We start from the raw sequence: 19,152 nt of genomic DNA on the forward strand, positions 1-19,152 counted from the left end.
TTATTCAATACATTTTTTATAACCTTTCAATATATTTCTGGCAATTATTCATCTCAGTAATATTCTATTATTTCTGCAAGTAAAATTAAGATCTTTTCTTCAAATGAACTGAAGATTTGACAGTCTTATTTTCGCCTGAATATAGCTGAAATATTGCTGCTCGGGCATTAAACCCCAACAATCAATCAATCAATCAATCTTTTTGGATGTTTAGTAATAAATTAGCATTTAGGGAATGAAGTTCTTGCTGTTAAATATATCAAGAAGTACTTGCTGCTAAATATGCCAAGAAGTATTAAATGTGCTAAGCATGTTCTGTTTAATACAATTATCAATCAAAATCTCAATCCTATCATTAATATTTCATGATTAAGAAACAGGAAGTGAAGGTCAATACTTATAACCAATAAAATTTTTAGGAAAATTCAAATTGATAAATAGTGTCTAATTTTGAAAAAATATTTAGAAGTTTTTCCAAATAAACCAAAGAAGGTGTTTTCAAAATGCTTGAATTTTTTATGGACAACATTTTGTCCAGTGCGGTGGATGCGTTTTTCAACAAAAATCGGCATTCCAATGGGAACAAATTGTGCTCCTCTTCTTGATGACCTTTTCCTTTACTCTTACGAGGCTGATCTGATCCAAAAGAAGGAACATAGTTTTAGCTAGATCCTTTAATCTCTGTTTCCACTATATAGTTGATGTGCTATTGTTAATATGTTGATCAAGGGAATTATTTTGTTAAGTTGAAATTAGTTCCATTTGAGTATACAGTGAAAATAATACTCAGTTGAAATACTTTTGAATGTGACTGCACATTAAACTTTCAACAGGTTTAAAAATTGGGAAAAAGATGCAACAGAACAAAACTTGTAAATGATTATGAAGTTAGATACTATTTAGCTTTGATTACACTTTAATGTCAGAAGTCTGTAATTGATTTATATTCAGTTTATACATATTAGCCCTAAATAATATGGGAAATGCAAATGCATGGTAATAGTCATATTTTACATAATGTAATCCTTTAAATTTTGTTCATGCTACAATTTTCACAAGAAGTAAAAACCCCAGCACTAACTGCACTTGGAATATTGATACCTTCTTCTGGAAAAATGTTGTCATAACCTTCTAAATAATAAAATGAGATTTATTTCATTTTATTTTATCTTTCAGAAAATTTCCTTGAATTTATTACATGTAGCAGATTTTCTAATGTGATTAAAAAGTTAGCAGAAAAGTTAGTATTAAGGAAATACTGAATTGAATCATACTCTGATCAATTTTACAGGAAATCAAGAAAATTACAGTATTCAGAATGCCTGTCATTTTCCTGACAAAATCTTAATTCTTTATAAAGTCAACCATGATGCCTTCATTGAAGCTTAAGCAATTTTATTATTAGACATTATATAATAAATTATTATTTGTTTTTCTAAGTTTGACATGCAATTATATGTTTGAAATTTTTGATAAAGAAGTTTTAATGAGTTTGTTATTGTAAATAACTTGTGGCATAATATTGCCATCATTCTGAATTAATTCCCATACCAGTAGCTCTTTAATGTCAAGTCATTGATGCATTATTCTTTATTGAAATTTCCAGGATATTTTCACATTAACTTTAGATATGCTGTTTCTTAATGCAAGTAAGAATCAATGATATTGATGGCATGCTGAGTAAATTAAACATGACTTATACTTAAAAAGCCAGTACTAGTATAAAAATGATTATAAAGAGATCACTGAGCATGCAGCCTGCTGGACTAAATCAATACAGTGCTGATGCTGAAGATGTAAATTATGTAGACAGAAACGTTTTTCCTGATACAGAGTCAGTGGTCTCATTCAGTATAATTTGAAATACTTGTGTTTGCCAAAACATAAATATTTTTTCATAGAAGTTATTTTAAGTTTTCTTATTTGCAAGGTTTTTGTTGTTGTTGTTAGTTGTTTTTTGTTTGTTTTGATTTATATAATCATTTTGGTTCATTTACTGGGGGATACAAACTCTTTGTTGACACTTATTGGTGCCCTTTTCCTTAGCATATTCAAGCTTATAATTATGATTCAACTATGCATAATAATAGAGGAACACACATAAGTCTTACCTACAGACTATGTCTTCAATATGTTCTACATACTCTGTTAGTCTTTGTTTTAGCCACTAGACTTTTGCCTTAGTCTAAAAAAAAATGATTCAGGCTAGTGAAAATTTGGTCAAAATTTCTTAGTTGTCTTGGTAGTAGCTGAAAAAAAATACTGATTACAGACTACTGTGGTCTTAAAAGTGCTTTCTTTATGGCAGCTGTTATTTTTTTTTTTAAATGTTATGATTTTGAGCAGTCAGTTTTATTTTACAGCAATCAAAACACTGTGATGAAAAAGACGGTTGGTTTCCAAAAGGGACAATAGAGAAATTTAGAGATTTTATGACAGAGCACACAGAAAAACTGATTTACCAATCAGGGTCATCCATGGAACCAGCTGAAGGTAGGTAGATTATCTCCCTATGACAATCTTATCAGTAAAGGCAGAATCAAGCCTGGCTAATGCAAGGTAAGTTTTTCCTCACCAGACCTATAAATGCTTCCTGATTGACTAGGAACCGTTCTGCTAGCTTTTAGGTTCTGCTATATATAGGATAAGAAAAAGACTATTCATTACACACCTGGGAAGTTGTTAACTGCACAAGAAGTGTTGTTAAGCCTGTAGTATGGCAGAGGTATAACAGCTTTGAAATGGTGTATATAGGCTCTACATAGTAGATAGATGCCAGGTGTGCACCTTCCATTTCTGACAGTATTGTACTAAAGTATCTTTGGTACTAAGGTGAATTGACTTTATTTGAGACTGAAATATTTTAATGTGGGTTATCTGTGAATCAGAATGAAGGTATATAGTTTAATTTATTTAAACAGGAGATCTGAACCCCTTTTTACAGTGACTCTTAGTTTAAGCATTTTTAAGGAACAACATTTAAGTAATACAATCCAATTTTTTTAAAATAACTTGCTTTTTAGCAGACTTTCACTTTCAGTTTACTTAATGTTTTTGGACTAGTATATAAGAGGCAACTATTGCACTGTACCTGTGTATAATGTTGTTATGGTGCCAGCTGCAGTCTGCTCAGTGGTATGAGGGTTTCCTCATGGTTCATTGAAGACCCATGGGTGGCCTTGAATTGACATTGTTCATCCTGGTTGAGTTATTATCTCTTTAACATATTCACCATATCCATTTTCCTTATATTATTATTATATACTTGTATGTTCCTGTCCATCCATATGCACAAGGACAACTCAAAAACATTTTTTGGATTGTTTCTTTCTTGTTTGAAAACTAACTTATGATTTTCAGTGTTGTGCAATATTTCATTCCCAAGTTATGCAACTATAAACACTGGAAGCAGGATGAGAAATGTGTCATGTGGTTAAGGACAGCTATTAATTTCAGTAATGGTAAAACATATTGAGTAAATGATTTTTTAAGTCTATGTAGATACAATTTTTTATGAGGTAATTAGGTCTCACTAACCAATTCTAACATTTCCATTACTTTACATGTTAAACAAGTAATTTTCAATGTTTCACTGTGAATTCCCAGGCCAAATGACATCTTATGTTGCATAGCATTGTAAAGCTGGAAAAATAAGGCTTTCAAAATCATTATGCTAATGGTATGATAATTGTAGAAATTTACATTTTATGAAAGCTTGTGGTATTGCAAGACTAATTAGACCAAAACTATCAAAATCAGACATGGGATTACAAAGAAATGGCCATTTTTATATCATGCCCCTCAGTGATATTTTCCCTAAATTACTTAAAATAACAATTTTCAGCAACTTGTCATACTATTTTGATATCTGTGATAATTCAAGAAATTTTAGTAGTTAATATTATTGATCATTATGAAAAAGGGAGAGATAACAACAATTAATATCATGCCTATTTCATAACTGTGTGATTCTTAGTCTGTGCTGTATGACAATTCGAGTACTTTGAATATCCCAAAAAGTGACGTGAGGTATTTCAGGGATGACGTCATGTTATGAGTCAGTTTTACTGATAAAAATCTTATTGCTATGTTATTTTTCAAAATACCTAGTACAATGCACCTCTTAAAATATAACCAGATTACCAATATCACTACACTGATTTTATGAGAAAATGGAAATAATGACCAGGAAAGGCAATTTTCCACAAATTATGCATTTACCTGAAATATGCCGTAATTTAGCTTATCTGGTAGGTTATCACCCTTTATACACAACAACTGAACTCAAGGGGGCTAGGAATAGTAAAGTTTAATAAAATTATTGTTCTGTATATAGCTTTTCTTCTGGTTAATCTGTTAATGTTATTGTACTCTTTGGTGTAACTGGTGTAATAAGTAAGCTGAGATATCATATTTCTGCAGAATTTCATGAAAGTAAAAGAAATTAAAATATGTTTTAGTTTCAGGATTTTACCTTAAAATGCTTAATTTTAAAACTGCCAAAATTAGACACTGAAACTACATTTTCAGGCAAAATCCCCAAGTTGCTGCTGACACGAGCCTTTAAATAGACACCAGCTGTCTTTCTACAACCATCCCTGAATCATTTAAACACAGACACATGCCCATTACCAGGCCAATTTGTTGTTATGATTAGTGATAGGAGACTGCCATTTCAAACTGGTTTCTGTACCCTTCTAGTGTACATATAGGTGTATTTCAAGCATCAGACAAATACTGATATAATCTCTAAAATAGGGACTTCTTGTTTTGGCACTAAATATATCCTTCTTTTCGTACAGTGGAAGGCACAGGGAGTTCTGCCAATGGATTTGCATTTGCTTTTTAACTCAAAACCACATGTTCAGAGTTGCAAATCTTAACATGCCGTTACTTAGACCTAATCTATGTAACATGAGTATATAAGTTTGATAATATGATTAAAATGCACATTAAGTTTGATAATCTGAATGAATTGCACTTCAAATTTCTGTCAAGTTGCAATAATAAGAATGATATTAATCCAAATCTCAGCATTTAACATTCAAATATAGTGTTCTTAATCTCTCATTTAAATTCAATTTTGCATGTATTAATAAATTGCATACAAAGAGGCCAATTTCTTTTAAGAGTATTCTTTGATTCTCCAGCTACAAAAATATTTTAATGCATGTATTTGCATATATTATCAATAGATCTTTTCTTATAAGAGAAGTTCAGTATGAAATTCTAAGTGATTTTTTTTTTTTAAGATGGAAATGACACTCGTGGTTTCAGAGGATTTTTCAAATTCTGATGAAAATCTTCTACTTGAACCTCTGAATTAGTTGATGCATTATACGCTTATGTATTGAACATTACTACTGACAACTTTCAATAAATTATTTTTCTTACATTCTCTACATTTCAAACAATAGCAGTAATAAGACCTATATTGCTACCACACTCCCCAAAGAAGAAATAGTCAAAAACCATAAAACTGTACTATCCTCTTTTGGTCTCTCTACCAAAGATAATGATTGTAATCTACTGTCTATATACTGGATTTGTAAACTCCACAAGAATCCAGACAAACAAGGCTACATAGCTGGAGCTGCAAAGTGTATCACCAAACTTCTTTTGAAACTTTTAACTTCTTTACTCACAGCCTGTCAAAGAGGGTCTCCAGTCCTGTAAGCAGGCTTGTTACACCTGTACCGTTATTAATTAAATGTGGATCGTAAATGCTTTGAAAGATCTTTTGGAAGCCCTCAATTCAAGATTATTATAATACAACAGCATTAAAACCTATGATTTTTCAACTCTTTATACATGTACTTCTATTCCCCATACTCAGTGAAAATTCTGACTCAAAAACATTATACATTGTTGTTACTCCAAAAAAAAGACAGTACACCTAGATACAAATATATAGTTCTTGGTGAAGATTCCTCATACTTTGTAAAAAATATTTTCAAATCATCTTCCAAATTTACCAAAGATGTTTTCAAAATGCTTGAATTTTTGATTGAAAGCATATTTGTCTTGTGCAGTGGATGTGGTTTTCAACAAACAGTCGGCATACCAATGGGAACAAATTGTGCCCCTGTACTTGGTGACCTATTCCTTTATGAGGCTGACTTTATAGCTGATCTGATTTAAAAGAAGGAACATCATTTAGCTAGATCCTTTAATCTCAGTTTCCGCTATATAGTTCATGTATTATCGTTTAACAATCCTAGTTTCAGGGATTGATACATCATATCTACCCCAAAGACCTTGAGATAAAGGATACTACATACACAGTGAAGTCTTATAATTGACCTACACTTGGAGATTGATGGTGAAGGAAAACTATTGACCCCACTATATGACAAACTCAATGACTTTTCGTTCCATATTGTCAACATTCCTTTCATCTGTGGCAACATCCCTTCAGCACCTACATATGGAGTTTTCATATCACAACTCCTACATTATGCCAGAGCTTTTCTTAACTGGGCAGACTTTTTGTCTTGAGCTAGACTTCTTACAATTAGGCTTCTGGAACAGGGTAATGTTGCTACAAGATTGAAGTCATTGCTACAGAAGTTTTATGGTCGTCATCATTAACTCATGAATCATTACAGTGTATCCATGAAAACTGATTTGTTAATCATGTCATAGTTTTCTTTTCCACTTTCACCTACCATGGACTTTACTTTTTATGAGCAACTTGGCAGATGTTTCTAGAAAAGCAGAGGACTATCAGTTCTGTGTTTTTCTATAGAAATTCACTCAGTTGGTTCATGATATTCATTGATATATTATGCCTTGCCTCTCATTTGATTTCAGCTTATTTTAGATTTTATCAAAATACACCATTCTCTTTTTATGAACAGCTGTATACAAGTGATGACCTAAGTTTTAAAGGATGCTGCGTGTTTACTTTTAGAGAAGTAATGGATACATGCACCTTGACTATTCTTAATATAGATGTTTTGCAGTATTTTCCCAAGCGGAATAATTCAATGACTGTATCATTCATAATTCTGATTATTCATGTTACTTTTCCATCTGTCATTTATCTACTTCCTGTTTGACAAGTCTCTGTATCTAATTTAAGATGCTAGTAGGACATCTTTAGTTACTATTCCAGTCCTGTTTGCTGAGTTGATGCTGCAATTTAACAACAATGTTACAAATGGCATGCAATTTAAAAGATAATTTTGTTTTTCCTTAATAAGCAAAACAATAGATAACCACAAATGATCTTTCCTTTCACAAATGTTGTTAAAAATATTATGTTTGTACTTGCACATCTGTATGTACACATATATTTATGTTACAAGGGGAAATTTGTGCATGAATAGTATGATCTTACCAAGTTATTCAAATCTCTTTCTCCCTGCATGCTGTTTTCATTGTATAGACAGCATACAATGATTTGTATGAAGCTTTATATGATCATTAAGTATTATACATGTGCATTTACATGTGATGGAAATTAACTTTAACACGATGGTTGCAAGGGGAGATAATTATATGTTCATATTCAATGATGAAGGGGGTTACTCACTTTGAGACTGTGTATCTAGTTCATTTTATATTACAAAAGTAGTTACATATACTATGAGAAATTTAACCCTCCTGTACCTAGTACCAAATTCAGCAATCATTGTATTAGATATGTGTGCCAAAATTTCCATCCGACCAGTTATATAATTTATCTTGTTTCAGCCCCACCTTTAACTAACAAAATACAACTTGTCCTGACTAAAATTTATTAAAATTCTTGATACATCTCACTTCACAAGGAAAAGACGTAGGTGTAAAATTAGGTGAAAAGTGTATGTGACCCAACCCTATGTTCTTGGTGCAATAAACATTTTATAATCTGCAAGTTCAAGATTATTAAAATTGATGGCGTGATCAATAATTTAGTTTAAAAGGTCATATTTGTCCACCCATTCATAAATTCCGTTGTTGAAATTTAGATTACAATTTATACAAGAGTTTATACATTGCAGTCATAAACAAGTTATTTTAATCAAGTGCATATTAAATACTTAAGATTGATGTGGGCTTTTTATGGAATATTCATAACGGAGTTGTTGAGATAGGGCACAATGGTAGAGGTTAAATCATCTATGCATTTGGGGATTTAGGGTTACCGGAATTATTTATCACATGTAAACACTTCTGTTTGGGGTATTACAAATACAAACAGGTGCATGTCAATCTTAAGCTTTCCCCCTCAATTATCCTGGAGGTTCAGGTGCGAAAATGTTCCATATTTTTTTTTTTTTTCAATGAACAAACACTTCTGTATCAAAAATTAGAGTATCACTTATCCCAAACAGGCAAACATATCATACCAATATTGTGTAGTTGGAGTTATGTTCAAGTAGGTTGAAGAAGAAGAGGCTGACGTCATGTCAACAATTCATTTGTACATAAAAATTAATAGGAATATCATGCTGCATGTTTCCAAAAATATATGTCTGATTTAAACTGAAGTAGAAAATCAGGAAAATTTGTATACCCCACACAACAAAGTTAATGATGGTATAATGCTTGTGACCTGTCTGCCTGTCCATTAGTCCTGTTTTTGTCACCACAACTCCTCTCAAACTTGAAATGAAATTTCATGAAAGTTGTATGTTATATGGATAAAATAGTAGTTGTGTGTTTGATCCCTTAAAATTTTTGGGTTAATGCCCATTTGATCTTAGCCTGTCATTGCAGATCCTCCTGAAAAACTGAACAGATTTTTACAAAACTTGATAAGTAGTATGAACACAATATGTAGTTAATTACCAGATAATTTTGATCTCTAGAATTGTTTACAACGGGAGTTTACACCTATTTTACCTTTCTTCAACATTAAAATGTATGGTATAAAAGTTAAGAGAAATGATGAAATACCAGTAAGTTTGGTTGTTGAGAATAATATTAAGTCCTGTAATTATGGTAATTACAGTGTTCAAGAAGCACCTCCCATCCAACAAGGGCAAGTAATTATTAATCCATGGAGAGTAAAAAAGTTCCTCATAATAATATATAGAAGCACAATCTTGCTGAAACTTGAATTACATTCTGGATTACATTCTTCTGATTACTGCTATAACCTTGATTCCCTTGATTACTCTTTGAAACAAGTTGTTTGAAAGAGTAATCAAGGGAACCAAGGTTACAGTGTTAATCAAAAGAATGTAATCCAGGGACAAAGACCAGACATGGGAAACATACATACACAACAAATAACATAAAGTAACTGAAATCATACATACAAAGTAACAAAAGCAAATGAGCAACTTGGACTCCACTAAAAACTGGGAGCATGAACCAGGTGCACTTGTAAGGTAAGCATCCTCTGCTTTTCTAGAAACACCTGCTGAGTTGTTCATAAAAGGTCAAGTCCAGGGTAGACGAAAGAGGAAAGGAAAACTATGACACGTTGAACAGATCAGATTTCATAGCAAGATGGAGACGCCATAACAATCCATGAGTTCATGATGACAACTATAAAACTTCTGTAGTGATGACTTTAATCTTGTATTAACATAACCCTGTTCCAGAAGCCTATTTGTTTGTATTCTAGCCCGATACAAAAAGTCAGCGTGGTTTTGGCAAGCTATGGCATAACATATGAGTTGTAATATGAAACACTCCATACGCAGGTGCTGAAGGGATGTTGGCACAGATGAAAGGAAAGTCGACAATTCTGAATGAAAAGTCATCACGTTTGTCATAAAGTTTGGTCAATAGTTTCCCTTTACCATCAATTTTTACGTGTAGGTCAAGATATGAGGCTGACTTCACAGTGTTTGAAAGCAGACATGTATTGTGTTTCAATTTCTCAAACAACCTTGATATTTAAAAAATTATAGAACAATGTATTAAGGATCCAAGATTCCATGGCACTAGTGAACAATTGACTAGGATGTTTTTGTACATTCTTTCTCAAATATTTGAGATAAAATTATTATGACTTAGTTGAGCATTGATATAAATTTTGAGATAAATGCTATCTTTTGGTGTTGTATGCTGTTGGTATCTGATAGAAAACAAAGAGATGGCAGGTACTTGGTCTTACCAAAGGATTTTATGATAGGGTTAAATATAGATTTTTGTCCTTGTCTGAATTAAATATGTCCTTGAGATAGCAGAGCATATCTTTTTTTAAATACATTTTGCAAAGGATGCATAAAATTGAGATTTCATGTAAAGGTGAATGCTTTTGAAAGAATTCAACTACATGGTTATTAAATACATGTAGTTGAGTACTTATAAATATAAATTTAGTAAATATTCATGAAATCACAAGGACCCGCCCCTTTTGGGGAGAACAATCTGTCATGAAGAAGGCCAGTGGCCATGGGATTGAATATTTTTTTCAATTTTGAAAGATATTTCATTTTTGCACTTCAGAATATGCCAGTTCTTTATTTTGCTGTTCAATTCTTTTTTCACAGCACTTTAAACAGTGGTGGGGGTAAGGTCAAAATTTAGCACATTTTCACATTGTATGTAAAGAAGCCATGGAAATGGCCAAAAATGCCACATGGCCCTATACTTGCTATATTTTGAAAGTTGCAAAAGATTACTTGGCTTATGAACCTTAAAGAGTGATACATAAAACTGCATAATTTCTAAAGGTTTATTCACAAGGGGCATCACTTAAAATATGGGTTTGCATCAGAAGCAATGGGAGTTTTTTTTACTGAATTTATTCCTATAGGATCTAGGGTACACTAGCATTTGTCAAAGTTTTATAGTTTTCTGCTAAACTATAGTGACTTTGAAAAAAATATCAGGATTTTTATTAAGTACATGTACAGCAATCTGTCAAACCAAACCCTGAATAAACCAAACACCAGTTAAAACCGAACTGGTGTGACAGTTCTTTAATTTTGATACATATTAATTTGAACCTGTAAAAAAAACACATGTCCAAACAGAACGAATTCTTCAGTCACAAAAATGGGTTTGTTTAAGACAGATTTCACTGTACATGTATTTATATTGTGCTTTTTTAATGAAATCTTATTCTTCTTGTCATGACTGACTTTTGAGAGAAGTTTATATTTCATCACAAATGATTGCATTCATTGCATTTATATATTTTTTTCTGACCTTAAGATTTGCATCTTTATCATGACTGACAAAAAGACATTTCATCTGATGAAATACCTTTGCACATAAAAAAATATTTATTCAGTAGTTTTCTTTACCTCATAAAGTGGTAGATTAGCATGTATGGAGGATGCATTTCTCCTAGTGTCTTTTAATGGAGACTTTTGATTTTTGTATGACTGTAAAAAAAAAAGGAGTCATATAATGGTATCATGCTGTCTTTGTCTTAGTTGTTTGTAGAGACTTCATGTCCAGAAAAGAACTTGAATATTAGTGTGCAGATTCTTATGAAATTATACCACAGATGGAAGCTTGAGATGATTTTTGGGTTGTGACTTGAATTGCTAAGGAATTATGGGCCAAAATGCATGTTCATGATGTGGGAACTATAACTTGATTAAATGTGAATGGATCTCTTCGATATTCGATATATACCACAAGGTGTCATACCAAAAAAGGAAGACTAAGATTGATTTTGTAGGTTGGGACTCCAACAGTTTATGAGTTAGAGGTACGAAATCAAAGTCTGAAGTCTTCAAAGTCGCTAATTGTCATTTATTCACTGTCACTGATCTTTGCATACTTTAAACATACGAAATGGTACAAATGCGATATACTCTAAAGTCGGGGGACTTTCGCAAAAATCTTGGTTCCCTTGATGTCATTGCGTACTCTTTTGTAACCGTTATGACCTGAATGGTTATATATAGATATCGGTGTACTAATAATAATTTTTATATATGACCTTTATATAATCAATTGTAACGAACGCCTGTGTTTGAATCGGAAACTGGGTAAATATTACATAAATTCAATGTTAATCGATCATTTTATCTTTTAAGGTTAACTTCCCTTCTAATACATGTACAAGCAAAAAACATGCATAGACATGTGTATGATATGTTTTTTTAAAAAGGTACGTTGTAGCGATCTTTGGGTAGCTGAGGATATTGACAGGGAACCAGTTTATGAACCAGATTAAGCAGCTGGCAATGAATATTCACAAATATCGGGGCGTGCTAATGCATATGACCTATATAGTCATGTAACTAGCCTAAATGCCTGAATCGGAAACTGGGTAGTGTTCAAAGCTAACTGGTCATTTCATATAAACTTCCCGTTCTCATTCATTCAAGCAAGAAACACACGTAGAACACACATGTATGATATTTAAGAGGTACATTTTTATCTCGTATGAAGCTAGAACTATAACGCTGTGGCAGTGAACATGGCAAAGATCTGCTGGGTTATGTGGCGTATAACTACACATTAACACGAATCATATGCGAATATTAAATACAGAAATTACAAGTGCAAGAAGTCTCTAACACTATTAGCGACTTAATAAGCTATGTCATGATGCCTGGACATAATTGAACAGTTTATGAATTAATGCAAAAAAATGGATCTGACATAATCTTTTTATTAGCCATGTGAGCTATGGCCATCACTTGAAGTCATAGTCGTTCGTTGTCATTAACAATTTTTCAAAACTTTTCTCCTCTGGCATTACTTGACAACCTAAGACCAGACTTGGTATGAATGTTCCTTGGGGTATCCTGCATAGAACTGCTTTGGGATTTTTGATTGGTGGAAAAACATTGCCGCCGTTACTAAGAGTAATCAAGGGAACCAAGGTTATAGAGTAATCAAAAGAATGTAATCCAGGGACAAAGACCAGACATGGAAAACAGACATATACAACAAAGAACATAAAGTAACTAAAATCATACATAAAAAGTAACAAAAGCTACTCAGACTCCACTAAAAACTGGGAGCATTGACCAGGTGCACCGGTAGGGTAAGTGTCCTCTACTTTTCTAGAAACACCCACCAAGTTGCTCATAAAAAGTCAAGTCCAGGGTAGACAAACGAGGAAAGGAAAACTATGACCCATTGAATAAGTCAGTTTTCATGGTGCAGACTAAAAATACAACATAGCGGTCAGACAGTTGTTTTTCACATATATCTCCAAAACCATTAGGTTTAGCCAAATTCTGACAGGCTAAAAGTGCTCAGCATTATAAGATCTATCTGTGGTGAAATTTTAGTATTAATCTGATAAGCCATGTTGGAGTTATCACCCTTTTCCAATGTTTTTTAACCTATATTTAATGTTATTTCTTTCAAAAAATTTCTCCTCTAAATCAAATAGACCAATCAGAATCAAACTTATTATGAATATTCCTTAGGATGTTCTGCATAGATCTGATGTGGGGATTTTTTATCTGTCCAAAAACATGGCCATAGTTACTGAAAATAAAACAAAGGGGTCAGACAGAAGTTTTTCTCACACATCACCAAAACCATTGGATTAAGGAAAATATGGTCACCGTTACTAAAAATGGAAAATAGAGGTCAGACAGACATTGTCAGATGACTCCTTGTTAGACTTATTGCGCTTGAAAGTTGAAAAATTGTGTTTATTTTTACGGTTTCAGCCAATACCTTGAAAATTATAATAGGTAAAAAGAAACTTCAGTTGATGATTTGATCCTTATGATAAGTCCTATCAAAGTCTTTTTTGAGTCAAAATTGTCCGACAACTCCTTGTTAGAGTTATTGCTCTTGAAAAAAAGTTGAAGCAGTTGAGCAATTTAGGCTCCTGGGAGCCTCTTGTTTTATGTGTGGCCTTACAAGCTTCAAATTATTGATATGATCAAAGTCAAGGTTACAATTTGCAAACTATATTAAATATAGCTATTTACCCAAGCTGTCAACTAGTATATTGCAATGAAAATACATTATGAGGTATTCAAGGTAAAATACTCTTCAAGAATTAGGCAAGCAGTTACGACAAATTATTATGTAGATAGCAGTGATTTACTAAATGTTTCCTGCGTAAAATTTTTCTACAATTCATACTGAAATCCAGTAATTTCAATCTTGAACTTTCTCCTGCCAAAAAGTCACAATACAAATATAAATCTGCTGTTCTGTGTTGAAATTAGCAATGAATAATAGAGGAAATCTATACAATAAATAGGATAATCAATTGGTTATCATGAATAACCAAAATATGATCACTAGGAACTCATGGACATTATGATCACTTTATACCTCCTGTAAAGCAGTGGTTGTGATAAAAGTATTAGATTATTTTTTTTATATTTTTGTTTTTTGTAAGAACAAGTTTATTTTCTGTTGTATAACCTATCTTGGTGCTAATAATATATAAAAAGTAATGACATCTGTAATCTTTTAAACCAAGTTTTGCTTTCTCTATGTTTTTATGCTCTATGTTTGAGCTTTGTGTAACAAAGCTTTATATAGCAATTCAGAAATTTTAAGAAAAAAATCAGGAATTAATCTGTGTTGCAAGCTAAAGAGAATCTGGTAGTGGGTGCAATTCAGAAATTTTAAGAAAAAAATCAGGAATTAATCTGTGTTGCAAGCTAAAGAGAATCTGGTAGTGGGTGGCACATGGCAAATTTGGTTTTCAAAAATTTTTTATCTTTTTCATATCACAAATGCATCCTTTTTCAAAGTTGAATGTTGGTTTTTGATTACTGCAATGGTTAACGAGAAATGTATGACATAGTAAACACTGATATTCATTGAAGAAGGGAGATAAGTACTTCATTTTGTGCAACATTTAGTTGCTTTCTCAGGGAACTTTAAAATCATTTTCTGAGCTATCCATTGTTGATTTATAAAATTATTTGAATTATTGGACATACATACGATATAAACATTACATTGGAACAAAAATTCTGTGGGATAAAATTTACCATGTGCCACCCATATTGTAGGAACTGCCTGGTTTCTTAAATTGACAGTCTCTTAAAAGATGAAAATTGCAAAAGATGCAAAAAAGTGCTGTGGCATGTTTCTTGGAAGGACATGTAGTAGGTAATTGCTGGAGTTTAAAAAAAAATAGGCAGATAAATTATGTCTTATCTCAATTTGAATCCCACTGCAAGAAACATGACACCCAAGGTTTGTTTACTTTATAAAAAATAGCATAATGATCAAAGGCTTCACTACCCACCAATAAAACTAGGTTTAAAGATATGACAGATAGTCTTGATAGATTTATTTTTTGTAAGCAACCTGGTTTAAATTTCAAGTTTGGATTGCATTGATATTAGTACATGTACTGCATTTGTTGACAAGGAGTTCCCCCATTCTGTTGTTATTTTCTTTGTGTGGTTTTTACTGACCTGGTACACCTTACAAATATTTGCACTTTAATAAAGTACTAGTACTTCTTGAGTTGAGGGAGAAGCCGGGCCACCCAAGGTAGATAACATCTGAATTGTTTTTTGTACATCTGCTTGATATGTTTCTTCCTTGAACAAAAACAGAAACAAAAACAAAAAATAAAAAACAGGTAAAGAGGGATTGACAATTAGCACTGGTACATTTTCCGATTAAGATGATTTTTATTACTGACAATTGATGTTTTCAAATAGACTATCTTTTATTCTAAGATCACCTTTTCTCTATTTAGATTTTATCAATATTCTTAAAGTATAGTACTTTTACTCACCTTAAGTCATCTTTTAATTTATAGTGAAAAGTCTGAGATTGAAAAGACAGAAAAAGAGGAAAGTATATGAGGAAGATTCTGAAGAGGATGAGGAGGAGGAGGAGGAAGACATGCCAGACACAGAAGATGAAAGAGAGACCGTATCAGAAGAACAGGAAATGACAGATATAAATACAGATTCAATTCTGGAAGAGGACCTGAATGTTGAAAATCTGATAGAGGAGGACATGAGCTTTATGGAAACTGAGATGTTGGACTGTGTTTGACAGGCTAATGGCATAGTTCTCATAGGTACAAATTCAAAATGAATATACACATGAAAACTTAAGCCATGTCAAAGTCACCTGGAGTTGCTATTTTCCCCAATTTAAGACTTATAACTTGGGAGATTAAGCAAGCATTCTCAATCCAAAGTGACATAGGATGTAGAGGAGATTGCAGGATCATGGTGATCAACTCTTTATTAGTTGATGAGATGATATTAAGTAATCCACGTTTAAATAGAATATAGCAAGTGGCTTGAAAGGGTGAAATGCAATGTTACTATTGGAGCCATGTGAAATTCTAACATTAAACAATTGTTATATATTCTCAGCTTGATATGCCACACTTAGTTATAAAATAGTTAATGGTTGAAAGGAATCAGTCTGTCCATCTATTTATATACATGTACACTTGTGAGCACTATCCTTATCATGTCAATTTTTCATTCTTAAAACAATTGTGATAAGGCTTCTGAAAATCTTTACATGAAAAAAGTCCTTATTCAGGTTTCAATAAGGGTAACAACAAAACTGAACACTAATCAGATCTATAATCAAGTGAAGTCCAAAATAAATCAGACTAAATAGGTATAAACATATTCACAAAATTTTTCAACCAATACAAGGAACTTGCTCTCAAATTCAAATGTACCTGTAAAGGATTAATAAATATGGGTATCTCTCACCGTTTGTTTAACAGTAATATTCTACACAAAGCATGAAAAGCTCGGTATTCACCCAGTAAGTTTACTAAACTGTTGAACAGGCTCATTGGTAAGGGATATAGTTATGATATTGTTGTCATATTGTTAAGGATGGCATTTTTCTGGTATCAACATTGATTTGCTTGTATGGTCTTTAAATAGAAATTAAAACACTATATTTTAAGGTGGTTTTGGGCATGACATGGTATGTGCCCTTATTGTATGACTTATGATGTACCGTGATTCTCAACCCGGCATTGGATTAATTGGGATTTATTTTGCATATGATGGAGACCCAACTTTTTGTAGGTCTCAACTGGTCAGGAGCTGGCATGTCAGTTAACTGCTAGTAGTCCTTAGTTTGTACATTAATGTAATTTTATTATGTTTCTTTGTTTTAGTGGTGGCAAGGAACTCAGACCTTTTTGAACTGATGTTTAGATATGTTAAATTGTGTAATATTTATTCCACAGTGGCCAGATTTTAAAGGGGAGGGTTGTGATCTAGCCATAGTAGTTTAACCCTGCTGCATTTTTGCACCTGTCCCAAGTCAGGAATTTATGGCCTCTGTATGTTTTGTTTTGTTTTCACAGAAAGTTTATTTTTTATGTTACTTCAGTATATAGGGGCTACACTTTCCTTGTACCTGGGTATAATGATGTTTTGGGGCCAGCTGCAGCTTGCCCTGTGGTTTGAGGATTTCCTTCTTGTTCGTTGAAGAACGAGAGGACATGGGCTGACATTTTCATCCCGGTAGGTTTTTCTCTATTTGACATTCTGTTATATATTACATCACTGGAGTAACTGGTACCGTAATGGTCCTGATTTTGGTACATATATTTCAAACAAAATGATGGGTTAAATCTAGTTTTACAGCATGCCAAACCTCTTTTATTGTGGTGTAAATAAACCAGTGGTGATTAAATAGCATTTTGCATGCTCTATAAATCAGTGGTCAAAAAATAATTTACAAAAAGCAATCATTATCCATAGCTTTAGAAGAAACTGAGTATTTTTAACCAAGGACTGATTTCTGAAAAAAAGATTTTGGTAAGAGACCTTTTGAGGCGCATGTCCTCATATCTCGATTCAGGAGTCTGTTACGCAGATATGTATGATGTTCAAGGAAATCAAAGTAGTTAGCACTTGTTCTAGGGTAGCGAATCAGTTGTGAAACACCATATGCAGGAGATGAAGATATATTGCTGCACAGGAAAATTTATAATTTTGGCACCAAAGTCCTCCTCTTTATCATAAATTTTAGTACTAAGATGACCACTATTGACGAATTCAAGATGTAGGTCAAAAAACGATGCAGAACAAGCTTTTTCTGTAGTTTCCTTAATGGACAATTCGGTATATCTGTATGTGAAAATAAAGGATTTTACATCTTTTACTTTTTTGTTCTTTACAAGATTCTGAAAAAACTTTTGTATGAATACAAAAATAAGTCAGCTTGGAGAGTAGTTCAATTAGTGCCCATCGGAATGCCAACTTGTTGCTGAAAAATGGGGCCTCCAAATGTTATCAATGAGGAAATCAAGCACACCACAAACCTTCTTTTCTGTGTAGCACACTTTACCCTTCTGAGATATTTTATGTGGATTTGTAATCTAATTTCTGGAATCAACAAAAGATTTACAATTAAGTCCTTTTTAAGTGGTATTTTTCAAAAGTAGTACGTTTCTATGTGTCATTACCTGGGGTGTTGTCAGTGCCAAATTCATTGATAAGGCAATTGAGGTAATGGGCTTTTTAAGCAAATACAATGTTGTATGAAGCTTAGTCTGCAGGGAAGGTAACATATTTGTCATGCAGTAAGTATTTAAGTGCCTCATTATCCTTGAATACGGACTTGGGTCATTTACTTCTTGATGTTTTCAATACAATCTGTATTAACGATCTGATAATATGTATCCAATCTGACAAGGACTCGACTTCTGGGTCCTTTTCTCTATTTATCCAATTGAGAGTTTACTTTGTAAATATGTATCTTATGGCAAATACAAACTCATTGTGAAATATTTCAAAAAGTTCAAACAAAGGTTTGACACAAGAGTAAATGTAGGAATTGATACGAGTGTTTTTTTTTATTAACGAGATAAAGGTGATGCACTAAACAGGTAACAATGCTGTGACTTAGCTCTATTACATATATAACGTGTTTAAATGATACATTCTTAACCTAAAAAGGTAGCTTTAGTAAATGAAAAGGGGAAAAAATCTAGTCAGACAAAACACATGTATTACTGAAGTAAAGAATTAACAACAGCAATTTTGCTAAGCATGTTTGTCTCATCTTTTAGCTCATTATTGGTCATGAAAAATAAAAGGTAAGCCAAATTTTACTTGTCAAGCAATGGACTCCGTAACCAGAATTATTAAAAAGTAAATATTGACTTCTGTTAAAAAGATGATTATACCAAACAATGCCAGGTAGAAGCTATCCAGCATAGCAACCTTTAATGATTTTTATCCTTGAAAAAGAAAATTAACAGGACCAATGTTTTTTGTTGCAATCGATTTTTTTACAAACATTCAACAGGCTATAAGCCGTGAACTTAGATACTTTTATGCAATTGATTCATCAGTTAAT

At 32.6% G+C, this 19,152-nt stretch overlaps 1 protein-coding gene and 1 long non-coding RNA gene across 2 annotated transcripts in view; one reads left to right on the forward strand and one right to left on the reverse strand.

Annotated features, from left to right (window-relative positions):
• LOC148612485 (general transcription factor 3C polypeptide 5-like) overlaps positions 1-18,631 on the forward strand; it is a 34,450-nt gene extending 15,819 nt beyond the window's left edge. The window contains exons 8-9 of the mRNA XM_088593966.1: positions 2,364-2,493; positions 15,614-18,631. Coding sequence (XP_088450092.1) covers positions 2,364-2,493; positions 15,614-15,855 — 372 coding nt within the window. The 3' untranslated portion in view covers positions 15,856-18,631. The remainder of the gene's footprint in view (positions 1-2,363; positions 2,494-15,613) is intronic.
• On the reverse strand, positions 451-7,438 carry LOC148612486 (uncharacterized). The gene is made up of 3 exons (XR_015924419.1): positions 7,343-7,438; positions 2,112-2,185; positions 451-1,131 (listed from the first exon to the last, which is right to left on the reverse strand). It is a non-coding gene; the product is annotated as an uncharacterized LOC148612486 (long non-coding RNA).
• Positions 18,632-19,152: the final 521 nt, after the last annotated feature.

Source organism: Perna viridis, chromosome 7 (genome assembly GCF_037379345.1).
Source record: "Perna viridis isolate PV_CMFRI_1.1 ecotype Kerala chromosome 7, ASM3737934v1, whole genome shotgun sequence".
Taxonomy (NCBI): domain Eukaryota; kingdom Metazoa; phylum Mollusca; class Bivalvia; order Mytilida; family Mytilidae; genus Perna; species Perna viridis.